General features: G+C 54.4%; 1 protein-coding gene across 1 annotated transcript; it reads right to left on the minus strand.

Annotated features, from left to right (window-relative positions):
* Positions 1 to 7,728: 7,728 nt before the first annotated feature.
* Positions 7,729 to 24,632, minus strand: IL22RA1 (interleukin 22 receptor subunit alpha 1). The gene is made up of 7 exons (XM_008694603.2): positions 24,609 to 24,632; positions 23,737 to 23,912; positions 22,639 to 22,817; positions 20,835 to 21,010; positions 14,663 to 14,801; positions 10,660 to 10,781; positions 7,729 to 9,621 (listed from the first exon to the last, which is right to left on the minus strand). The coding sequence occupies exons 1-7, from the start codon at positions 24,630 to 24,632 to the stop codon at positions 8,674 to 8,676; spliced, it is 1,764 nt and encodes a 587-aa protein (XP_008692825.2). The 3' UTR covers positions 7,729 to 8,673.
* Between the last annotated feature and the right edge of the window lie 842 nt (positions 24,633 to 25,474).

Raw genomic sequence — 25,474 nt, forward strand, 5'->3', positions numbered from 1 at the left:
GGCTGCGAGAGCAACAACCTGCCAAACAAGGTGCATGGTCATTCTACCAGGCATCTGCCCATCCCTTCCCCATGGGGTCCTCCCGGCATCCCTGGGAGGTTTGTGGGGTGGGGGTTCTCTCTCCAGTGGGCAGACAGAAGCATGGAGGCCGGGGCGGGGCAGGGACCTGGCCAACGGGACAGAGGCAGGCTTTGCACTCGGAGCCTGGCTAACGCACTCTACAGCTGCGTGAGCGCAGCCGCACGTCGGGAGCAGCTCTGCCCTCACCTTGCCTGTGACCCGGGCAAAGCCTTCCCTTCTCCGGGCCTCCGCTTCTCAGGCGACGAGCGACCCAACGCTGGTGTCCGAGGGCTGCTCTGACTCAAGATGGGCGGACGTTCTTACACCTGCCCATGCCCACGGAGCCCTACCTCTGAGCCTTTGCCTGCTCTGGTTGCTGCTCTGGGGGAAACTTTCCCTCCTTCTGGCCTGCTTAGCCCCACTCAGGCCAAGCCGAGAACGCTCCAGTTAGCTCAATGGTTGGGCGCGAAGACTCTGGGCGTGGTCCCCCTTCTTAGTCCAGCTTACAAGTGTGTGCCCTTGGACGAGACACTGTGACTTAGTTTCCTCATCTGTAAAATGGGTCTACTGGCTTTCCAGGGTGGTTGTCAAGGTTAGAAGAGTGCTTGGAGCATAGGAAGTGCCCTGGAAGTGTTAGACATTAGCATGCTTTTTCTAAGTAACCCCGTCGAAAAACTATCGGCCACCTAGAATTTTTCCTCCTTTAATCCTTTTTATGCTTTTCTGTCGGCACTCCACAGTCTAGCTCTGATTCAGAAAATGCTTCCTCCTAGGTAATTATTTCATATTTGTACATCTTCACTCTCCAACAAGATGATAAGTGAATTAAAAGCAACAACAGTGAGTATTTACCTTGTGCCCTCCCCATTATTATTCTATTTTACTGATGAGGAGGAAAAGTGCTTGCCCAAGGTCACCCAGCTGGTTGGGGGTGGGACCATGAGTGGCCCCCGACTCTGAGCTCTCTTGACATCTATGACACATGTCTACTCAAGGCCAGGCCTTGGCTATGGCTGGGCACACAGTGGGCCCCCCCATGGCCTTTCTTCTCATAAGGGGATCACAACGGAGCAATCCCCCTTTGTATTCCCGAGGCTCAGGTCTGGGCCACAGGTGGTGCCCAGTCAGGGCTGGATTCAATTGGTGTGGGGGAGCCTCAGGGATCGGGGAGCGAATCCACAGGTATGGAGAGCCAGGCAGCGACAGCGGGAGGCCCAGGAGCGAGCTGGTGTGGGTTGTCACACAAAGTTCCTTCCCCGATCTGGGCCTTGCTGTCACCGCTGGGTTCTGAGGGCCCCTCTGATGCTGAGGCTCCAGGACGCTTGGCAGAATCCCTGGAGGGGCTTCCACAGCTCCTTCAGGTGGGCGTTCTGGGGGGCAGGCCTCTGACCTGGGAGGGTCCTCGCGAGGCTTAGACCCGATGTTGTCCCCGGCCCAACCTCTCTGAAGGTCCTCCTGGCAGCATTGTGGAACGACTGTGTGCATGTCGTAGTGTGACCTGGGTGTGCACATGGCACCTGAAGGACCGCTGCTCTAAGTCCATACCGTGGGAGAGGGGCCCGCTGGCCTCATCAGAGCACCTCGGCCTGGTGGGCCCGTTGTGGGGTGTCGGGGGCTCAGGGGGCTGCGGGGCAATCATAGAGGGCGTTTGCCCCCACTAGTTCCTGCAAGCGTGCTCCCTTTCAGCGTCGGGATTGCTACCGAGTGTAAGCACCAAAGGCTGCCCCCAAACCTCCTTGGCCTCTCGCAGATGACCTGAGCTGAACGTAAGACGACAGTCACCCCTTGTGCTTCCCATCTGGCCCCTCCTGAGGAACAGCATCTGGTTGCACCCAGAGAATGACTGGCGCGTGCTCATTCTGTGTCTCCTTCCTCACAGTCCCAGAGGAGAGCTCCGGGTACCAGCCTAGATGGGGAGGCCCCCTCCCCCCTGCTTTCCTGGGACACCGTGGCCCTGGCCCCAGCAGCTGAGGAGCGTTCCCTGGCGTCAGCTGCTGGCTCCCTTCCCCGGATGCTCTGTTCCTGATTAGCACCGTGGTGGGGGGGTGGGGGTGGAGGGCGGTGACTGGCACCCATCCCTGACCTCCTGGGCCTCCCGCAACCAGACCCCCCCAGCTTTAGTAGATGAGCCATCAATTCTTTTTAAAGCACTGACTGAGGCTTGGGATTAAGCAGCCATGAGAAGGCAGCGCCACGTGTGCCCGGCGGGGAGGGGTCGGTGGGGTGTGGACCGCAGAGGGACCTGCCCCCCTGCCCTTTCCCCGGGGTACAAGGCCTGGGCCACAGGTCCTGCGGCATGGCCTCCCCTTTCCTCCCAAGCCCCGGTCTGCTTTCCCACCAGGCCCTCTGACGGGCACCCCCAGAGACCAGGGGCAAGGAGGCCTCTCCCCTTCCTCAGGAGGGAAAGAGGAGGGCACAGCTGCTGAGTGACTGGCAAAGCCCGATGGCAGAAGGCTGGGTCCCAGGGGCCGGCCGTGCTCCACCGGCTTCTGAGTCCAGAATTCTGACCCTGCCATGGAGTGGCTGGGGCCACCCCTTCCCTCTCCGGGCCTCGGTTTCCTGCCAGTGAGCCCGGGCTGGACGTGTGCCCTCCTGGCCCTGAGATTCAGGCCTTGAGGGCTTCCTCCCTTTCCCTGCCTGCCCGGTGGGCCAAGCAGGCCTCCGCCAGCATTGCTTCAGCTCCGCCGGGCCTGCCAGCTCACCCCGGGCCCTTGCACTGTGCGGGCATCCCCGATCGTCTCTCAAGCGGCTTTCATGTCACAGAGGGCTCAGCGCAGATGACCGATGGCCCCACAGACCAGTGAGGGGGCAAGGGTCGCCAGAATCCCCTCCCATTGTCACTCAGGGGTGCTACCTAAGCACGTGTGTACTTTCTTTTTCCAAATCCCCCAGGCTCCTTTCCCAACACACACACACACACACACACACACACACACACACACCATTTCCTAATGGAAAACCGAGGGTCTCACTTTCTGAAGGTGTCCCTCCCCACCCCGATCCCTGGAGGTGACTCACAGAAACAGCTGTGCCCACTTAGATGTCTCTGGGGAGAAGATTCCAGAGGATGAGCGGGACCTTGGTTTCTTCTTGCCCTGGGCTCGGCAGGGACTGGGAGAAGAATGTGATCCTGGAGCTTGCAGGGCCTTAAATATAGCAGCGCTGAGACAGTTGATGACAATGGATGGGAACTATGGGGAGGGGGGGCAGAGAGGAGGGGCTGTCCTGTCAGGCCAGCCTCGCTCAGGCGGCAGCAACAGGTGGAGCCGTCCCCGCCCCCACCCCAGCCTCCGCACCCTGTTCCTTCCCTCAGCGTGATCCCTTCTGCCCAATTCTAGACCCCACCCCCACCCCCCACTGAAGTAGAAAGAAGGTAACAGCTCAGGCCTGGTTGTAGCGGAAGCGGATACGGGGTGGCTCTCCGCGCTGCTGGGCTTCTGACGGGTGCCTTGGAGAAGACACCCAGCGTCTCTGATCTGATCCCCCGTGACCAGTGACCTGTGAGACTGAACACTGCGGTGAAGACAGCGGAAGGAATGTGACCTAAAGCGGGTGTCTGGTGCTTGCACAACATCACCGGCCAAGATGGAAAGAGCTTGCTTGCCATGCCAGGCCCTGCGTGTGTAGGGGCCGTGGCCCGGGCAGGACAGCGGGGAGGCTACCTCTTCCTTCACTGGGGGCACTTCTGGGGCTTCCAGAGTGGCTGCCCGGTCTCCGCAGTCTTTGCCACACCCCCTCCGTACCTCAGTTCTTCCCCGCACGGTCAGTCACACCCACCCTTTGCAGGCAGAAGGGCACAGCACCCACGGTGTGGAGGAAGGCTTAGTTTAGGTGGAGAGACAGGCAGTTGCGGGGTGGGGGGGGCGTCGATCAGGACGGTGCACCTGAGCCAGGTCTCAGGGTTGAGCAGGTTTGAGGAAGGGGGTGCCAGCGCTGGTCCAGAGAGCACAGCTCCCCTCCCTGGCCTCCTCCTGGGGCCTCAGGGGGCCAGCAACACCGTGCCTGTCACTCTTCCTAGTGCCTCTGGGACAACTCTCAAGAAAGAGGGAGAGAAAGAGAGAGAGGGGGTAGAGGGGGAGAGAGAAAGAGAGAGAGAGGGAGAGAGAAAGAGAGGGAGGGAGAGGGAGAGAGAAAGAATGCAAGTGAGCTCTTCAGCTAAAATCTTAATCTCCTGCCCTATTTGAAACCCCCTTTCCAAGCTTTCCTGCTTCTCCCCCTTCCTCCCTGGGGGCAGTGTTAAAAGCATCTTTTGGGGAGAACATTTGGTGGCCCTCTTTCATCTTGCATTGAGCCAACCTTGGAAGGGCTTTCCAAGACACACATGTGTACGTTCTCCATGAGATGTGAGTGTGGATCTGTCTATACAGCAGGGTGCTGTGGGCTTCCAACCCAGCAGCAGACAGACATTTAAACTGGTCCTGTAACCCCCTTCCCCCCAAGGCAGCCTGGTGGAGGGACCACCACTTACTTGCTGTAGGACCTTGGGTAAGTCACTCCACCATTCTGCCTCTGTTATCTGTACAGTGGGCTCAATGATGCTGGCCTTGCAGTGAGATTGAGAAGATTCGATTAGGGAATGTGAAGCCTGCCCCAGATTGCCTGGCCCCCTACAGACACTCGCTAGCTGAGAACTCCACTGGCAACTCCATAGCACGAGAAATGCTGAGAGCCTACCCTCCTGTGTGTGGGATTCCCATTCACCCCAGTGATGCCTTCACTCCTCCCTGGGGCTTTGCCTCGGGGAGCTCCGGACATGCCTTAAAGTGCACACAGCCGACCCGCAGCTCATGAGGCTGAGCAGAGGGGAGACTTGGGACTATACAAACCTCGGTTTAAAATCCCAGCCTCTGGCCTCTGCGCTCACGAATGGAGGGCCTCCTCTCTGGGCCAACTTAGTTTCTTTACTGGTGAGTTGGAGGTAAGTTCTAGAATAGGAAGCTCGCCTGTCTATCTCGTTCACTGTATGCCTAGCCCCGAGAACCGTGCCCGGCATACAACTAGCTCCTTGATATATACTTGTTGAAGAATGAATGAATGAACGAATGAATACCTATCTTGCAGAATGGTTGCTAGATTCAAATGAGGTTAAAATGCATAAACGGTCTGGTACGTTACCCTGCTCATTGAGGCCAGTACCCTCAACATTTCCTTCTTTCTCCCCTTTCCTTCCCTTCTTCACCCTTGTATTGCCTTCCCTGGATGTATGAACATTAGGACCGTTGTTTAAATTCATGTACCCAACACCCTGAACTTCCCCGCCACTGTTTCAGACAGCAGCCTTCCTTTCTCCCTGCTTCTCTCGGCTCCCTCCCTCTGTCCCTCTCCCCACTCAGTTAATTCCGACGACTGTTCGCCTCATACGTACAGGTCAAAATGTGTCTTCCTTATGCCACTTCCTCCTGAGAGTGGGAAAGGGAAATGGGCTCAAGCAGCCCAGGGGCTGAGCGTGGTGGATAGGGTCTCAGGGCCAGGACTCACCAGCCACAGCAGGTGAGGTCGTTCCTACCTTCGCTGATCATTTCTGTCTCACTTTCTGGAATGGAGGGTGGGGACAGCAACAGGGGACCAGGCTTGTCGGTGACACGTGGTCATAGCCTCCTCGTTCAGGCTGATGCTCAGGCCTGGGAGGGGCACAGGGGGATCCAGCCTCTGGGACCCCGGAGGAGCTCCAGTCCCCTGGGCCCTATCCTCTGGGTGGGAACACAGGCAACCCCTGTATGTGCCTGGGGCCAGTGGCTGGGAGGCCAGAGCTCTGTGGACCTTGCAGGTGGAAATACCACCCGAGGGGCCTTGCCCCGCCCCCCCTCCCCCGTCCAGGGGCTGGAATAAGGGTGACTCGTGGGAGGTGATCTGAAGCTATGCACAGGGAAACTGTTGGTGTGAGGACCTTGTTCCCTCCACTTGCCTGAGTGGCACCACCAAAGGTGCTTATTAGAAAGACAGATTCCCCAGGACCCGTGGATTTAGCAGGTCTGGGTGGGGCTGGGGCAGCTGCGTTTTTAATACGTTCCCAGGGGATTCTCAGGATGAGGCAAGTTTAGGAAACCAGCTTGGGCAAGTAACCTCTCTGAGCCACATTTTCTTCCCTTACAAAATAACATCAAGGCAGTTTACCAGGAGGATGAGCGCTCAAGGAAGTCAACTGCCCAGCGCCAAGGCTGAGCTCCTCCCTGTTGCTCCTAGTGCTGCTACCTGGCCACACCTGCTCGTTTACTGCGGGGCGGGGCTCTGCAGGGGAGACTCCCGGCCAGTCTAGGTGGGGCCAGGCCATGCAGATTCCTGACGATGGGCGCAGGGCCTAGGACGCTCACGGATGCCAATGCCCAGCTCCAGGGGGCCTCAGACCCTTTGCCTTCTAGCTGCTTCCAGCTCTTCTGCAGGCCTGGGCTGCCTGCTTGGGAGGCTGGAGATGCAGACCTGGGGCCTGCCCCTCAGTGGGGCCAAGGCAGCCTGCGGAGGCTCACGGGGCTCAGAGCCCTTCCTCCCTCTCCTCCGGCACTCAGCCTTCGCTCTCAGAGTCGTGGAGGAATTGGGACATCCGTCTGTCACCCGAGGGGCTTAGTGGGCTTCACAGCCCTTAAAAAAAAATATCTCTGTGACTCCCTGTCCCACTTACCTGGTGAGAACAGGCCGGCTGTTACGTGGTTTTTCATTACTGAAGATAGTCAACCTTTGGCCAAGTTCACCCCAAGTGACAGGAAGCAGCCTTGTTTGCAGTGTGGGGGGCGGGGAATAATCATGGGGGCCACCGTGGCAGCTGTGAGAGAGCGGGCCGAGGTGGTCAGGAGGGTGGTCCACCCCCCTGTTATGGAGGTACTGGGTCTAGACCAGTGACCCTGAAGAGATGTTAAATATTGATGACGAACAGATAAGAACACCACCAGCTGTGCTGTACAGGCGGGGGGTGAGGAAGAGGAGGGAAGCGCATCTGGACAGAGACTGGAGGACATCGTATACTCGGGAAGGTCATGCGGAGGCCACAGACTTTGTTCCTGTTTCTCAGAAATGTTCAGAACAGGCTTTGGGACAACAGGGTGACGACAGGTCCTGGCCCCTAAGGACTCCATCGGGGCCCCCTTCCTCACGCCTCCTCCGGCTCATCTCTGAGAACCCACACCGGTGTGGGAAGCTCCTTCCCGCGATGAGGACAGAAAGGCCGGTGTGAGCTCCCGGCTTCCGTGGGGCGCCCCTAGCTGGGTCCCTTCTCTCTGGACCTCGGTTATCTGATCCTAGGGTCACCTGAGAGGCAAAAGGACGTGCCAGCACGCTGTGAGCGCGAGCAAGGAGCCACTTCCTGACGGAGGAGTAGCCACGGGGGCAGAAGGGCAAGAGAGCGAGCACCGAGCGCCGAGCACCGCACTGCCTCTGCTGAGGTGTGGGAGAGGAGATCTTCTGGAAACACCACCACCTGTCCCAAACAACTTCCCCCTGCAACCTCAGGGAGAAGGCTCCATTTGTCTTTGGACCCTGTTTCCAGAAGGCCCTGCCATCCCTCCACCTCCCCCAGGCAGTCCAGGCCCTGTGGCCTGGCCTAGAGCAATCTGAGAAAATGAGGATCATTCGAGGCCACGAGAAAGCCCCCATGTGAAGCCACCCTGAATTGGGGGAGTGGGTCACTCACTGTGCGGCCCAATTACAAAAAATCACAACGGACACAGCCACCATGGATTGGGCACTGCCCATGTGCCAGGCACTATTAAGTACTTTATAGACATTATTAATGTCACCCTCACCGCAACCCCGTGAAGTAGGTGTTACCATCCCCATTTTACAGATGAAGAAACCGAGGTTTCGAGCAGTGATTCATTGGCTTGAAGTCATACAGCTGGTAAGTGAAATCTGAACCCAGGTGAGCCGAACCCAAGGCCGAGTTTTCAAAGTCGTGCAGTGTGTGCTCTTTCTCGTTGTGTCTATTTCAGGGGCCACGTGGCCCCCCTTTCCTTACGAACCCTGCTCTCAGGAGAGGGTCTGCAGCTTCTGCCGGCAGAAAGGGCTTGTGTGTTCTCCCCTGGCGGACCTGCGTTTCACCTGGGGTACCGCCTCTAGCAGAGGAGCGCAGTTGAGATGCTGTGATTCCCGACAGCGGCTGGGTCGGGACTGAACCCCAGACCGCACCCGTCCCTGGCGTCTTGCCGTCGTGCTGCCTCTGGCCTTGACAGCAGTGCGGTTGTTCTGGTGCTGCCCAGCCGGCTGGGAGGCGTCCTTTCCAGGCTCTGTTTCTCAGGACAGGGGAACACAGAGGAGGCAGAGACCTCACTCTCTGTCGAACTAGGTTATGAAACTGGCCGGGAGTGAGGTGGAGAACTTTGCGTCCAGCATCTCAGGAGCTGGGGCGCTGGATCTCCGTGAAGTCTCCCTGCATTAACGCCCGGCACTCTGACTGCCCGCTCCTGCCCCGCGGAGCTCATCGGCACATGATGCGTACCCGGAACCCCTCTGGCTGGAGTCCTCAGCATGCCGTTTTGCTCCAAAACGTGGAGCAGGGCAGGGGCCCCAGGGCCCTCTTTCCTTTGGTTCTTTCAAGGGAATTCCCCTGAGGCGGAGCGATGGCCAAGGATGTGAGCTTGAGGGGGGGGGACAGGGAGGGAGCCCCAGGCCTGCCCTGTTCTCTGCTCAGGCCTCCCACTGCACAGTCAGGGCCAGGCCTCTGAGGAGAGAGTCCAGTTCTGTGGGCTGCTCCAGGTCTGAGGCCTGAGAGCCTGGGCTCTGGGCCCCCATCTCAGGCACGGGACCCTCGTCCTTGGGACACATGAGGGACTCCAGCAGGCCCCAGGGACTTGGTTCCTGGTCTGTGGGGGAACATGGGAGGGAAGGAGTGTGCAAAGGGAGGGATACCGGGTGGCCCTCGATCTGGACAGAGGAGAGGAGGGGAAGCTGGCCCTTTAGGTACAATGGTGTCCCTGGGTCCCCTCCGTGTAGCACACTGGGTTCAGGCACTCTGTCCGCGTGAACTCCCGGAGGCTGGTGGAAGAAATTTTCTTCTTGGGGGTCCTCCATATCCAAGGAGGTCACCCCTTGCAGAGAAAGGCCATCTGGGATATAAGTTCCAGCTGGTGCCTTTTTCTGGAGCCCTTTAGTCCTGAGGTGTTTGGGACTGGAGAGTGTTACAGGTGGGGAGTCTTCGCCAGAGCCTTCCCCGCAGGTCCCATAGGAAGGCCAGCAGGCTGGAGTGGTCTGAGGGGTGTAGGAGGGAGGCTGGACCTCGGACACGACCTGTGCAGTGTAGAATGGAGTTTTGGCTTCGGGGGTTACTTGCGGTGCATAGGAAGGGGGCCTGACTTCAGGGGCGGCCTGGGGTGCGTAGGACTGTGGGGAGAGCGTCTGGTGAGCTGGCACTCCAGAGGGCCGGAGGATGGAGATGTCTGTTTGCCCGAGATAGGTGATTTCAGACAGGCTGTGCAGTGGCGGGGCTCCTGGGGGCTCCCTGGGCCCGGAGACCTTGACTTGGGAGTACTGGACGGGCTGGGCCAGACTGCTGGGGCTGCTCAGGTCAAAGACAGGGATCAGCACGTGCTCCTGGATGAACCGCAGAGGCTGGAAGGTCAGTACTCGCTGGACGTTCTGTGCAGACACAACAACAGGCCACACGTTAGGGCGCGTTCTAAGCTCCCCGAGGGCACCGCGGACGGCTGGGTCCTCCATGCGGAGGCAGAGGGGATGGGGTAGACCACCTAGGGCACTTTCCAAAATGCACATGCCACACATGCTCTTGATTTCCCAGAGATTCCTCTAAGTGTTGGGCCTCCCTGAAGGGACAGGGCTGCCAGCCCTTTAGGTGAGAGCCACTTAAGTCTGGGTTATCTTCAGGAGAGAGATTCAGGCTGTGGTTTCTCTAGAAGGTAGATAATGCAGGAAGTAGAGGACTCCGAGTGGAGGCTGCCTTGGGGTACACTCTCGAGGGGGTGGCCCACACTGCTCCTCACTCGCGGAGCCCTAAGAGCCTGATGGAGGGGGCCAGGTGCAAAAGGATAGGGGGTAACGGGAGGCCGGGAGAGTCCTACAGGAAATGGCTCCTGTGGGCTTTGACATTGAGCGAAATGCCCTCAAGCTCCCCTGTCCCTCACATAATGAACGAGAGCTAGCTCCTAGAGCCCCAGACCGCTCAGCTCGGGTGTCCGCAGCAGCAGGCCCTGCTACCTCAGCCCGGAGCCAGTGCTGGCCACCATATTGGGGCTGCCAGGGGGACTTCGGTGGTTTACACAGGGCTTAGAGGACCTGGCAGCAGTGGCCCCGCACTCCCAGGCGGCGGTACTTGGCTGCCCGTGTGGACAGGGCATGAGCTCCAGGGCTCCCCCCGGTGCCCACCCCTCCTCGGCCCCTCGCCGGGGCCTGCTCTCCCAGGTCCCACATTACTTGCCTGGACGTGGATGCTCTCGCGTCACCTGGGTTTCCACCCCAAGCCCGCTATTCCTGGCACCCACGTTTCTCCAATACACCCTGCTGGGCCGTGTCTTTGTCGACTTCAGGTTGGAGAGGCGAAACGAGGCCCAATTTTCTGCACTGCTTGCTTATCCCTGCCCTTCAGGGAGAACTGGGGGCCTCTGGGCCTGTGTCCCCACCCCGGGACCGCCCTCTCCCGCCCCAGGCGCAGCCGCTCACCAGGGAGTCGGGAGGTGGAGGCGGTTTGGTGACGTATCTGTAGCTCAGGTAGCAGAGCCCCGCGACGAGGAAGCCCGCGGAGAACAGGAAGGCGCCTGAGAAGGAGTACGTCCACGTCCGATCTGGGGGAGCACAGGGGCCAGAGCAGGAAGACTGAGGCCGGGGTCTGGTCGGGCCCGGTCCTGTGCGGATGCCGCAGGCTGGGTGCTTTTCCCCCTGCCCTCTCGGGCCAGGCTTGGGAAGGCCTCTCCGGCCCCCAGCGCGTGCCGGGCTGGGTCAGGAGAGCACATAGACGGCTGCATACTAGATGTCTAAATATCCCGAATTTAGAAATCGTATTCTTACGCTCAGTAACTTAGGTTGCATGCCCCCGCCCTGACAGACATACTTTTCATCACAACCTGGAAGGCCAAGTCTGAGTTTGGATTCTCAGACTCCTGGTGGTCCCGAGCTAACATGTGGAGGGGCGGGGGGGCCTGCCAGTGACCCTGGCCCACCGCGGCTCCATCCCTCTCTGCCAGGGGGCCTTGTGCACAGAGATGTGGACTCCCAGCCCGTATGGCCAAGCTCACCCGTGCCCCTGAACACAGAGCTGCCTACTGGCCCCCCTTTGGTCTGAGGGTCTGCACATCAACAGAATGTCTCCTCTCTGGAGGAAGGGGGCGAGGACCAGATCCGCTAGACGGGACACAGGCTCAGGGCATTTGTACAGGGAGTTTTGGGGTCCCGGGTACCCAGAGTATGGGCTAGGAGGAGGTCACAGGCTCTAGGGGGACCTGTGCATTTGGACTATGGGGTGGGCTGTGGCCAGAGCAAGGCCAGAGCAGAACCTTCTCAACAAGCTTCTCTTGCCTGCCTCTGAGGACAGCCCTGCTTCCCTGGCAGGCGGCTCTGGGCAGAGGTGGGGAGGTGGGGGGTGGCAATGGGAGGGGCCTGTCCTCCACGCCCCCCTACAAAGGTAGCGGGCTGGGTGTTAGGGAAGACCTTGCCTGGGAGGGAGCCTGGGCGGCACCACCCTTTCTAAAGGGGAAGCAGAGGGCTGACTAAGGGCTTTAGTGTGGAGCCTTCTCCCTGTGGTCCCGCATCTTCGGGATGGGCGTCGGTTCTTGGCCTGACACACTTGCTGCCCCGGTGGGGGGTGGGGTAAGGAAGCGGTAGTTGGGATTTTTGCTAAAACTGGCAATTTGTGCTCTCCAGGGGTTTTGACTCTCCAGGCCACCCTCCTTCCATTCCCCCAGGTGGCTTCAGCGTGGGGTGCTGAGCACCAGCTGCCAGCGACCTTGGCAATTGCTGTGAACCCCGGGAATCGCCGGAGCCTCCACATCCAGCCCGCTCCTTGCTCCTCCCCAGCCTGTGAAGCTTGGGCCTCCCTGGGTCAGCTTCCTGCTTCAGTGATGCCCTGTCCCCCGTCACGTGATAGTCCTGTTACTGCTCCAGGGGGAAGACATGACCAGAATGTCTCTACCTGACATGCCTGATGGTACAGGAAAACCCCCGCTCCTCCGGCAGGGTAGGACAGGCACTTGGAACATTCCCATGTGCCATTTCACACGTGGGAAGACAGGAAGAAGTAATGGAAACAACTCTGGAATGTGGGGGGTTAGGGGTCTGGCTCAGCCACTGGTACGCTGAGAAGCTTCTCTCTGCTGCACGACCCTCTCTGGTCTACTCTGTATTAAGAACAGTAGCCAGCAGTTATTGAGCTCTTACTGTTTGCACCATGTGACGTGCTTTACCTATGACATCCCACCAAACAAAGAGGGCCAGAGATGCTCCCTTCTTAGGGGTGATGAAGCCGAGTGTCAGAGAGGCTAAGTGACTTGACCAAGGTCACACAGCTACTCAGTGGAGCCAGGCTGGTCATGTACGTCTACAAAGCTCTCCCCACTACACAAGGATGCCTTCGTTTCCTCATCTGTAAAAATCGGATACGGGGTGAGAGTCCTTTCCAGCATCAAGATACAGGGATGTTGCCCCGTGACCCTCCCAGACATCCTGAGAGGTAAAGTGGGAATTCTGGACTCCAGGGATAAGAACAGAGGACAGGATATGGGGTCAAGGGCAGGATATATCGCTCTGAAGTGAAAATAAGAGGAATAAATATGCAGTGGAGAGGCCTAGCTATAAACAAAATTGCAAAGTGCTGACTTCAAGATCAGATGAACTAACTAGGTTCCCTGACCAGCTGTGTGGTTACTGGCAAGGTGTTCAGCCTCTCTGAGCCAGAGTCCCTCCTCTGTGAAATGGGGATGAAGCTACCCAACCTGCAGGGTTGTTGTAAATTCGATGGGATAATATATGTAAAGCATTCAACACAGTGCTTGGCAATGGAGTGGGTACGTAGTAAGTGGTAGGAATTGTTGTTCATATACTTATTTTTAAGGATGAGGTGCTTTCTAGATGTCAGCAAGAAATAGCCAATAAGAAGTGTGATTTATGTAAAAGCAGCTAGAATCGTAGAAAAAAAGGTATCATGTCATAAGCTAGATCACGTAAGGACGAGCCAACAAAAGGATGAGGGTAGAGTGGTCAGTATGTTGTCAGCAAGCAGGGGTGGGGCGCGGGGGTGGGGCAGGAATGGACAAGATTTGTCTAGTCCATCCAGGGGAGAGGGTCACAAATCATATACGGGCTCTCAGCATGGTGCCTGTAAAGTCGGTTTCCTTTTCCAGTCCTGCTCTCGCCAAGTTCTATTCTGGTCTCCCCGGGGCACCTTCCCCAGGAAGGGCACGCCCCGTGCAAGCGGCCAGTGCTGGCTGTCCTACCAGGCGTCTCTTGCCCTGAAAATTCATGCACTGGGACTCGGCTGGAGAAATCCGTCTCTTGTGGGTTCTTGGGGTGACTGGTGAGTTGAGTTTCTGAACAACACGGCGGACCAGAACCGATGCGATGCTGATTCTATCACGCTTCAGTCTACCCGAGGGCCCAGCCTCTAGCGGCCTCCTCTCCTCTGTTCATTAGAACAGAAATCACCTACTGACATCATTACTCTGAAGCTGATGACTAAGGAGGAGACTCTTTTTTCCAAATCCATCTGACCCGCTACTATCACTTTCATCTTCTAAACTTGCGGCTCTGAGCATTACAACATTTCTATCTCTGTGAACATGAACACTAATAAAAATATCATGATGCTTAACGATGAGAGTCGGGTTTCAGTGTGCCGGAGGAAGGCAGCGTGGGGCACCAGCTCGCTGGGCCGATGACTCAAAACGATCTCTATTGTAGCGTCACGGTGAGAACATGGGCTCCTGAATTCCGCCTCGTTCTATCCTTCACCACCTGCGTGTCCTTGTGCAAAGTACTTAACGACTCCGAACCTCGGTTCCCTCAGTAAAACAAAGCGATAATCGCACCTGTCTTGTAGGGGGCTCACGAGGAATGTGCGGAGTGGTGCCTGGTCCCTGGTTAGCACTGCAGAAATGCTAGCTCTCGGGGCGCCTGGGTGGCTCAGTCGGTTAAGCGCCTGCCTTTGGCTCGGGTCATGATCTCAGGGTCCTGGGATCAAGCCCCACATCGGGCTCTCTGTTAGGTGGGGAGTCTGCTTCTCTCTCTCCCTCTGTGCTCTCTCTCGCTCTCTCTCTCTCTCAAATAAATAAATAAAATCTTTTAAAAAATGCTAGTTCTCATCACTGTTACTCTTCTTTGACTTTGGAAGATATTGAGGGAACGTTTTATCTTCTCTGCTTTCCCTTCTGCAGATTATTTCCCAGGATATCTCCCCTGGGTTAATATTAAGTGAATTTGCTTTGCCAGGGTACACAGAAAGCTGGCCAGGGAGAGGAAATCCAGCGGGCTGGAAGGTGGGGATTAAACGCGTCTAATGATAACCCATCGGCTAACTCAGTGATGGATTAACGAAGACTGACTATGGGAACACACTAATCATCCCTCTGCAGGCTTGTGAGCCCCACCAAACCCCGCCTTGGTTACAGGGAAGAGAGCACAGAACCGAGATTCGAAATCAGGTGTCCCGGCTCCCGCTGGTTTCCCCTGAGCTTACCTGGCAGGGTCTTTACTCGGCACACGTAGGGAGCACTCTCTTTGGACCAGGTTGGAACAAAAATCATGATGGTCCCAAGGAACTCTGTGTCAGGCGACAGGCCAATGAACTCGTAGTCTCTCTGCTTCCCTCCAAGGTGCTGAATTTGACAGAGAACCCAGAGTGACTCCTCTTAGGCACCAGTCTCCATGTGGAGCCCAATCAAGGCTGCGCACACGTCTGCCTGGGTCACGGTGCCCAGTACAATGGTGGCACCAGCTGCCCAAACCAAGAACTGGTGGGTCAGTCCATAATGCTCTGTTCCTATTCCCCTGCCCTCTGCACCATCACCAGCATCACCAGCACCACCAGCACCATCACTACCACCTCCAGCACTTTCCCCCCAGCACCACCAGCACCACCAGCACCACCAACATCATCATTATCCCCTCTTCTTCTAGTTTTTCTCCTTCTCCTCCTTCTCTATCAAACATCAAAAACCTTTGACTATCCATCCCTCTCTCTTTTTTTTTAAAGATTTTATTTATTTAGTTGACAGAGATAGAGACAGCCAGCGAGAGAGGGAACACAAGCAGGGGGAGTGGGAGAGGAAGAAGCAGGCTCCCAGGGGAGGAGCCTCATGTGGGGCTTGATCCCATAACGCTGGGATCACGCCCTGAGCCAAAGGCAGACGCTTAACGACTGCGCCACCCAGGCACCCCATATCCATCCCTCTCTTGCCTTCCTCATCACTTCTGCCATAACTGGGCCTTGATATCGTGAGCCTGGACTCTTGCAGTGGCTTGCTTACTGGTCACCTGTCTCTGGTTTTGCCCCTGTCCACCTCCATATTCATCCTGGTGCCAAAGTGATATTTACAAAAGATTAACATAATTCCAATGCTCCCCTATTTAAATCTTTTGATGGCTCGGCTGATATCATGGGATAGAACCCCAGTCCCTGTCTCCCTGTCCACTTATCTCTCTCTACAGCCCACCTGGCCCTTTGGGTTCTGCCAATGCTGAACACCTGTTGTTCCTGCCACATCTTGCCTGCTGAAGCAAGCCCTTGCTCCTTTCAGTTGCTGATCCTTCTACTAGAGCTGCTTTTTTTTTTTTAATTTGACAGAGGTAGACAGCCAGCGAGAGAGGGAACACAAGCAGGGGGAATGGGAGAGGAAGAAGCAGGCTCCCAGCAGAGGAGCCCGATGTGGGACTTGATCCCAGAACGGTGGGATCACGCCCTGAGCCGAAGGCAGACGCCTAACGACTGCGCCACCCAGGCGCCCCCAGAGCTGCTCTTTTAACTCTAGCCTTCCGGTGTGTCTCTAGCCTTTTGACCTTGAACTCTTCTCTTGGCTGCCTTGTTGCATCATTCTGGTTCTCATCCTACTTCTCTCATTGGTCTCAGTGCCTCGATTCTGTTGTTCTGCAAGATTTGTTCTTCATCTGATTTTTTTCTCTCTCCACTTACTTTCTCACTAGTGATCTTATCTGAACCCATGGCTCTGGAGATCACCAATGTGTAGAAAACTCCCAAACTTAGCAAGAGCTGCCAGTTGGATGCGCACTTCCAGTGCGCTGCTCGATGGCACCCCGTGGGCATGTCTAACTCAGCGTGTCCAAACATGCTGGTCTTCTCTCTCTGGGTCCCTCCCCCTCCCCAGTCCCAAACCTGTACTTGCGTGTGATTCCCTAGCTCCGTTCATGGTGTCTTTCTTGTTCCAGTATTCAAGGCCCAGAACTTGAAGCTGTTTTTGACAAAGCCCCTCTCACATCCCTTGCTTCTAATTGGCCTTAAGTGATTCATAAACCTTCCCTTAAAGGACCAGGAGCTGTGTTCTTGGGTGTTCAAAAAGTAAGAATTTTCTTTGGTTCTTTGCATTTCAGCTACATCTTCCCCTTTCCAGGCACACGGAAGCCAGGGCTTAGGGTTGTTTTCATTTTTATTTCTGGGGGTTGGTGTAAGTGGGTGAAGAAGTACATAAACAGATTTTATGACTTTTTGTTTTGAGTAACTCGTATGGTTGAAATTGCACACGTTAAAGATCATATGACACAAGCCCAGTGGAGTTGCTGCGCCCCAAGGTTCCTCCTTCTCCAGATGTTTTCTGCCTCTGGCCTGCTTCAGGGCCAGTGATTGCCAGCCCCTACCATTGCAGGGGGCCCTCACTTTCTGCCCTGATCTCCCTTTCGTTTTCACATTTGATCTCTCTTCTTTCTGCTCCCAGGAATGTATAGCTTCTTTGGACCAACCCTCCCTAAAGCAACAACTATCAACTCTGGCCAAAATAAAAACTACCTGCAAGCATTGGAGAGTAAGCAAAAGCAGGCAGATATTGGAAAAAGGAGGCAGGGAAAGTCATTGGGTAAATTTCTCATCTTTTAAAATGTCTTTTAGCTTGAAAGCAGGCCTTCACCTTGTGGGGTGGTTTAAACCTAAATAGAAACCCTGTAATCTTACTGGTTTGAATAATAAGAAGACAGAGCTCCCGACAATCCTAACAGCTAGAAAGTGAAGGGAGAGGCTGCAGATAGGAGAGGTCCATAGAGAGGGAGGCCCAAGTTCTGAGTATAAACTTGGCCCAAATCCCTGCCTGGCCCTGAAGGCGAGTGGGGTAAACTCCAAACAGCCCAGGTAAAGGTGAAAGAATGGGACTGAGATTTTGGAGTTTGAAGGTCAGCCAAATTACCTGCCTGCTAAAACAAAACAAAACAAAACAAATCCATACTCTCCGGAGGAATAGAGCAGAATCCAGAGTTCCTCCACTGTACCACTCACAGCATCCAGGATACATTCGAAAATTGTTAGACATGCAAAGTAAAGGAAAACATGATCCATATTCAGGAGAGAAGACAATCAATGGTGGCCTACTCCAAGATGACCAAAGTACTGGAATTAGCAGACAATGATTTTCTCTCTTTCTCTCTTGTAAGATTTTATTTATTTATTTATTTGAGAGAGAGTGAGATGGAGAGAGCCCAAGCAGGAGGAGTGGCAGAGAGAGCAGCAGAGGGAGAGGGAAAAGCAGGCTTCCTGTTGAGCAGGGAGCTCGATGAGGGGGAGAGGTGCTCAATCCCAGGACCCTGAGATCATGACCTGAGCCGAAAGCAGATGCTTAACTGCTTAACCGACTGAGCCACCCAGGCGCCCGAGACAATGATATCCAAGCAGCTACCATAAATATGCCCAAGGAAGCAAAAGAAAATGGGCTCATAACGAATGACTAGGAACTCTCACGAGGATGTAGAAACCATGAAAATTGGAAACGTTAGAACTGAAAAATATAATATCTGAAATAAACTGAAAAATATAATATCTGAAATAAAAATCCCACTTGAATGGTCTTCATAGCAGACTGGAGTTGAGAGAAGAGTCAGAGAACTTGAAAACAGATTAACAGCACAAGGAGAATCAGTGGTGTTGGTCACACAACTTCTCACAGGTACGAGAACCCATGGAACTGTACACTTTAAAAGGGAGGATTTTCTGGTATGTGAATTATATCTCAAAAAAAGGGCACAGATGTCAGAATGCTATCTTCAAGAGATGCACTTTATTTATTTATTTATTTATTTAAAGACTTTATTTATTTATTTGACAGAGAGAGACAGGCAGCGAGAGAGGAAACACAAGCAGGGGGAGTGGGACAGGGAGAAGCAGGCTTCCCGCTGAGCAGGGAACCCGATGCGGGGCTCGATCCCAGGACTCTGGGGTCACGCCCTGAGCTGAAGGCAGATGCTTAATGACTGAGCCACCCAGGCGCCCCAAGAGATGCACTTTAAATAGAAGACACAGTTAGAGCGACAATAAATGGAGGTAAAAAGATGTGCCAGGCACGGGCGCCTGGGTGGCTCAGTTGGTTAAGCATCTGCCTTGGGCTCAAGTCACGATGCCAGGGTCCTGGGGTGGAGTCCCACGCCGGGCTCCCTGTTCAGGGAGAACCTGCTACTCCCTCTCCCTCTGCCCTCCCCCCCGCTTGTGCTCACTCTCGTGCACACGTGTGCTTTCTCTCTCAAATAAAGATATAGAATCTAAAACAAAACAAAAAAAGACATACCAGGCAGACTGTGCGTGTGAGAAGGCTGGAGTGGTTATGTGAATAACAGGTGCAGTAGACTTCAGTACAAAGAATGATACTGGAGGAAAAAAGGACATTTCATAACGATAAAAGGGTCGATTGATCGGGAGCCTGTAACAATCAGAAATGTGTCTGTTTGAGAACAGAGTTTCAAGAGGCATGAAGCAAATCTGCACAGAATTAGAGGGGAAGAGAGACAAACCCACAGTCACAGGTGGAGATTTTGATACTCTCAGCAATGAAAAGAACAACAGATCTTCCCCAAATCAGGAAAGACACAGAGCACCTGAGTCATACGATTATCGGACGGGTATTCACGGAGCATTCCGCCAAACTAAGAGCATGTGGACACTCCCCTAGATGGGCCATATGCCCGGCCATAAATGCAGAAGAACGGCAGTCATGCTGAGTGTGTTCTCTGACCACAGACTGAATTAAGTTGTAAATAAGATAGTCACTAAAGCCCAAATATTTACTAATAGGTAGTATGATAGGGACTTTCCCTGCTCAGTGATCTCTGATTGCTCCCCTGACTACTGAGATCAATAGACCTTCCTCTGTCCACACCCCCAGCCCTCGACCTCCCAGCCTGCCCGCCCGGCTTATCTCCCACAGCAGCCTCCTCTGCACCAGCGGGTCTCAGATGTCAGGGTGGGTAAGAAGCACTCGGGCTGCTGACTAAAAACTCAGATCCTAGAGGTGCCACTGCTGAATTGCCCTGAGTAGATCGGAGGAAGGCCCAGGCACCTGCATTTTAAATAAATACTGTAGGAGATTCTGACGCCATTGGTTTGGGGCCATGTTTTGTGAAACTGTTCTGCAGGAGAACCTGGCCTGTAGGTCTCCGTGCTCCAGCCAAACTGGGCAGTTTTGTGCTTCCCAGGGGAGTTTTAAGTTTTCCTGCTTTTCTCCCCGATCCTGGTGGGGCCGTCTACGCCAGTGAGGGAAAAATGTGGGCTGTGAACACAGCTGGATCTGAATCTTGACTCTGCTATCATTTCCTTTTTTTTTTTTAAGATTTTATTTATTTGTTTGACAGAGAGAGAGAGAGACAGCCAGCGAGAGAGGGAACCCAAGCAGGGGGAGTGGGAGAGGAAGAAGCAGGCTCCCAGCAGAGGAGCCTGATGCGGGGCTCGATCCCAGAACGCCGGGATCACGCCCCGAGCCGAAGGCAGACGCTTAATGACTGTGCCACCCAGGCGCCCCTGCTATCATTTCCTGAACAATCTTGAGCAAGTGCCTTAACCTCTTTGTTTTCTCATTCAGGAGATGGAGATGGTAGCCCCCACCTCACAAGGTAAGGGTGAGGAATAAATGATATACTAGGCGTGTATTACTCGGCATGCCTCAGAAGTTGGTATTGGCACCATAAAGTTTTCTGATCTGGAAGTTTTTCCAGAACTCTTTGAGCTGCCATCTCCCCTCCTACCACCCTGCTCCCGCTCCACCCCACGCAATATCCTTATTTTCCTCTATCTCTAGCTATTTGAATTCTTGCTTTAGCTCCTTCCCCATCCACTAGATTATACCTCTTGGGTGTGGGAATAGCCATTCAGTGGAATTATGGATCCCCTGGCACATGCTTGGGAGAAAACACATATCTCCTGGATACAAAAGAAATACCTCATACATCATTTGACCATTTATGCCCTTGCCTTCCACCTTTCATTGTTAGTGATCTTAAGACACAGCCTGTATCCAGTTCCTGCAAATGGTGGACAACTAGCAAAAGGAAATGCAGCAGCAGCAATAGATTTCAGCATTTTCCAAAGTGGACATCTGAAGATGTTAGTAGAGGTTGCTCTCCAGGGTATTATAAGGCATCAGGCAAAAAATAAAGTTAAAAAATTATGCAAAATGAAAGGAGTTTCTCTGGTCAAGAAATTTGAGAGAAGTCGTAGTCAATGAATTGAAACTGGAGTCTTGGCTTTGCAGGACTTGTCAGAGACTTTAGCATGTGCTTGTCTATGTGATCTACAAGAGGGAGGGCTGTAGATATATAAATGCTAATTTATATAAAACATCTCCTTTCTACTTGAAGCAATGCAGATCTAATTGACAGAGAAATGAGTTTCCCAGGCAGGGAAGGACCAGGGAGGCACATATATTTACCATTTGGTAGGTGTGGTTGACCTGGAGCTCTAAGCGGTAGAATAGGTCAGGGAAGATGTCCTCCAGGGTTAACTGGTGGCCATCCCCAGCGCGGATAGGCGTGGAGGTGGGATGGACGATCATCTGGATGGATCTCACCTTGGGGATACAGGTCACGTCGGGTGGTTTGATGGTAGCTGGAAAGGGGAGAGAGAAAAGCAAAAAGAAAAGGCTGGAATCATCCCGTAGTGTCTGAGGTTGCCCTGGACCAGGGGACATGACTGACTGTTTCCCCTTTCCTCCAGCCCCAGCCCCAGTTATGCTAATGAAAGCAGCAACTAAACAAACAGGTGAGAAGAGAAAACGACTGCTAGCAATGGGCGTGTGGGTTTAAGGCTGGCAAAGGGGTGCCCAGGGGTGAATGGGCAGAACCCAGGGAGAGGGGTACTGACCTCTTAGATTAACCGTGCTCTTGTCCCTGCCTCCACAGTCCCCACCTTGAGTCTGCCCATAGCACCCTTTACCCCAGTCTACTGGCAATGACAGCTTTGGGGACTGAGAGTTCAGCTATATAAACTAAGTCATACTCAGGGGGCCTCAAATTATTGATTTGGCCTCAAAGGCCAGGCCTGAGACTTCAGTCTCTCTCAAGATGTGATTTGCTGAATAACCAAATAAGCTTTACTGGTTTACAGACCCTTTTAGGAATTTGACGAATGCTACGGATCGGATCTACTCTCCCTCCAAATGTACACATGCAAAAATTTTGCACCCAATTTCGGGGATTCATGAGCCCTACTCCCCCTGAAGCGAATTTATAAAAATCCCTCAAGGTCCATTGACCTCTGAGACTGAAAACTTTGGAGCTAAAAGAATGTTCACTTCAGTTTTGTTTATAAAATTGAAAAACTGAGTTGAAAGTCCCCCAAAAGGGAACTGGGGAAGGAAATTAAGAACACCTGCATAGAACAGACCATTCTGCAGCCATGAAATGTCATGCTGTGGAAAAGTGCTTCATGACGTGGGCAAACGTTCCTGAGGGCGTTGTGTGAAAAGCAACCAAACAACCAGGTCACCAAAGAGTAGAGACAGTCGCTAGTTAACTCTGGTTATGTTTAAGTGTTCAGATTATGTTGGGCTTCTTTCATTTTTCTTTGTGCGTTTCTATATTTTCCAGATTTTCTACAATAAATATGTCTTAATTGAATAAGCCTAGAAAAAAATAACTAGTTTTATTTTTTCTTTTCTTGGAAAACCACGTGGCTGTGAAGTCAGTTAGTGAACATTGCCCATGCTCAGCTGGTGTGGGGAGTTTGGCAACTCAGATTCATTCACTCATCAATTACGTGGTGAGCCTCTCCTCCGTGCCAGGCCCCGTGCGAAGGACCGAGAACGCGGGATTCCACGCCCCCGCACGGAGGCAGGTGGGATACAGACAGGCAGAGGGCATCACTGCAGATGGTGATAGCAGCTACGAAGACAATGAACAGAGAGTAGCAGGTGGTGACATAATGAAATGAGGTCATTGGGATGACAGCGGGGACACCCACTTAGGAGGGGATGTGGAAGCCCAGACCAAGACTAAGATTGGAAAAGAGGCAGGGCCGGAGTAGGGCACTGAGTTAGGAGCCCTTGGCTGGAGCCGAGAGGCCAGAGGAAGGTGAACTGACCTTGGGAGGCCGGGATGGAACTGGAGAAAGACCCCCAGCTGTGCACGGGATCATCTCTAGTTGGGGTGCCCTTCCCTAAAACCACATCTCGAACTGCCCCCTGACCTTCTGGGCCTCCCCCCACCCCTCCCCTGCAGTGAGGGGTGCCCACTCACTGTGTTGCAGCGAGCTGAACCGATCGGTCATCTTGGTGGCTGACCGGCCTCCCGCGCTGGTGGCAGTTACCCGGGCGTAGTAGAGCTCCGTGAGGTTGCCCGTCTCCATGGTCAGGTTGCAGGATTTCCGGGTGACCCTCTGGCAGCCCTCCTTCGCCAGCCACTCTCTCTCTCCGTACCTGCGGGCACGGGAGGAGCCGGAGCACACCTTGAATGATTGGGCCTGGCACTGGGCCTGCGGTTTATTAATAATGATAACGATATCTAATATTTACTTAGCACATTCTGTGTCCTAGGCCCCTTATGTGGCTGATCTGTTTGTCCTCACAATGATCCTGTGAGGTTGAAGACATGATTCTCCCTCCTTTTTGAATGAGGTAGCTGAGGCTTAAAGGGGAAAAATTTGGACTGGTGTTGGGGCATGCATTTGGGGGGCCAGGATTTGAGTTCACATTCTGGGCTCATCATTACCATAAGCCTTTGAGGCAGGCTCTGTCATCCCCATTTGACAGATGCGGGAACTGAAACTTAGAGAGGGGAAGGGACTTGCCACAGGGTAAAGAGGCAGGACCAGCGATGGAACCCAGGTGTGCGGACCCCTGAGCCCATGCCAACCTCCTCCTCTGCGTAGGAAGGGAGACGAGCAGGAACAGGGGCCTGGGCTTGAGGGGTGGGCATGGCTCTTTGTTGTAAAACCATTTTATTATCTGCCAGGCACAAGCGCTCATGACTATCTTGCTTAATCTACCTAACAATCCTCTGATGGAGGTACTCTTGGTAGCCTTACCTTATGGGTGAGGAAACTGAGGCTTGGCAAGATTACCCCATGGCCCCAGGTTATAAAGGCCAGAGCTGGCAGGGAAGCCTGCGCAGTCTGACTCCAGAACCTGTACTTTTAACCATTATTTTATCCTCCCTTTGCAAAAGAAACCACAACAGAGCAAAGCTTTTTCTGGCAGGGGGTGGTGCGAGCTGTGTCACATCAGACCGGGGTGGGGGACCAGGTGGGACGTGGGGACATCTGGTAGACAGGGATTTTCTTGGAAGGGCTGGTTTCAGAGCAGAGTCCGAAGAGGTCGTGTGGAGAGGGAAGCCCACCTTTTATACTCCACGCTGTAGACCGTGTCCGGGGCGCTCTCCAGCCCGCTGTCCCACGTCAGGATGTTTTCGAAGTTACTGGACTGGAATTTTATGTGCTGAAGCAGATTCGAGGTGTCCTCCACCATGTGAGCTGCGGGAAGTGGGAGCAGGGTGAGCAGATGGGCACGAGGGTCCTGCCCCCAGCCCGCCAACAAGCCGTCCGACCGGAGGGCGGCAGCAGCACCCACGGACCAGAGACTCTGCCACTGACCAGCACAGTCCTCCTTCTCTTGCTCTCAAGTGTTCTAGTGAGCTATGATTCGCAGCCCATAAAACTCAGCATTTCAAAGCGTGCAAATCAGGGGTTTCTGAATATATTCACAAAGTAGGGAAACCATCACCACTATTTAATTTCAGAGCATTGTCATCACCCTAAAAAGGAACCCTGTGTCCATTAGGGGTCCCTCTCCCTTCCTTCGCTCCCCAGCTCGCAGTCAACCACTAAGCTGCTTTCCGGCTCTATGGTTCCTGTTCTGGACTTTTCATACAAACAGTCTTACAGTAAGTGGCCTTTCGTGTCTTCACTTAGCATAACGTGTTCGAGATTTATTCATGTGGCAGCCTGCGTCAGTCCTTACTTCCTTTTTACGGCTGGATAATACCCCACTGGACGGCTGTTCTGCAGTTTATCCATTCATCAGTTGATGGACACCGGGGTTGTCTCCACTTTTTCGGCTGTTAGGAACAGCGCTCCGGTACACGTTTGTGTACAAGTCTGTAAGTGGCCCTATGTTTTCAGTTCGGTCGGGTATAGAGCTAGGAGCCGAGCTGCCGGCTCGCGTGGTAATTCTGTTTGACTTTCCGAACGGCCGCCCCACTGTGTGCCAAACCGTTTTCCAGAGCGGCTGCGGCATCTTGAGTCCCCGCCAGCAGCGAGGGAGGAGCGCGTCTCTTCCACCCCCTGACGGCCCTGGGGTTGTCCCTCCCTCGCTTGCGAACACACCTGAAGTTGGCGTCTCACCAGCGGAATATTGGAAAGACGCTCAACTACACGCTGATGGTTCAACTAACACATCAAAGAACAACTTTCCCAGAATCAATAATCGCACACAAGGCTGGAGAGGACGTTCGTGGGCTCCGGCCCCTCTGTTGGCGGAACCCGCCCCTGCCCGCCCAGCACGGGGAGGAAGACAGAGCACCTGCCACAGCCACACAGACTTCACGGGGGGAGGGGGCCGATGGGAGCCACACACGGGCAGGGCCACCCTGGGGGGCCTGTTTTCTTCATCTCTGAGATGGGGGATAATTCGGCTTATCTAAAGGCAAACGCTAGTGACAAGAGCGGCAGCGGACACTTGTGAAATGTGCTTCCAGTGCCAGGCACTAGGCTAAGTCTCTTCACGAAACCCTCCTGACACCCCGAGGAGGCAGAAGCAGGGGCTCAGAGAGCTTTCCCTGCCCCGTGTCTCGGTGAGTCCGTGACGGAGCCTGCCGTCCTCATCATGGTGCTAGACTGGTCGTGGGGGAACACAAGAGGGCAGGGAGGGCACAGCAAAGGCCAGAGCCCCAAGAAGAGGACTAGGGAGGGGCCACTGCCCCCCAAAGCGATCTTGAACTCTAAATGAGAGCCTTCACTTAGGAAACTCTTCTCTCAGCCCTCCCGGCTTGGCCTGTGGAAAGGAAGAGGGGTTGCAGGAAAATGGCGGCCGGAGCCGGCAGCTGGCTCTGAGCATGCTCAGAACGGCTGGTTGGCTGG

This window comes from Ursus maritimus, unplaced genomic scaffold, assembly GCF_017311325.1.
Source record: "Ursus maritimus isolate PB19 unplaced genomic scaffold, ASM1731132v1 scaffold_32, whole genome shotgun sequence".
In the NCBI taxonomy this organism is placed as follows: Eukaryota; Metazoa; Chordata; class Mammalia; order Carnivora; family Ursidae; genus Ursus; species Ursus maritimus.

Coding starts and splice junctions, on each gene's coding strand:
- IL22RA1 (XM_008694603.2), bottom strand. CDS start 24,632: ATGCCGCAGCCGCTCTGGAAAACG. Junction 23,913..24,608: donor CGCAGCCGCTCTGGAAAACG/GTTTGGCACACA, acceptor GGCTGGGGGCAG/GACCCTCGTGCCCATCTGCT. Junction 14,802..20,834: donor TCAACCACACCTACCAAATG/GTAAATATATGT, acceptor TGTCAAATTCAG/CACCTTGGAGGGAAGCAGAG.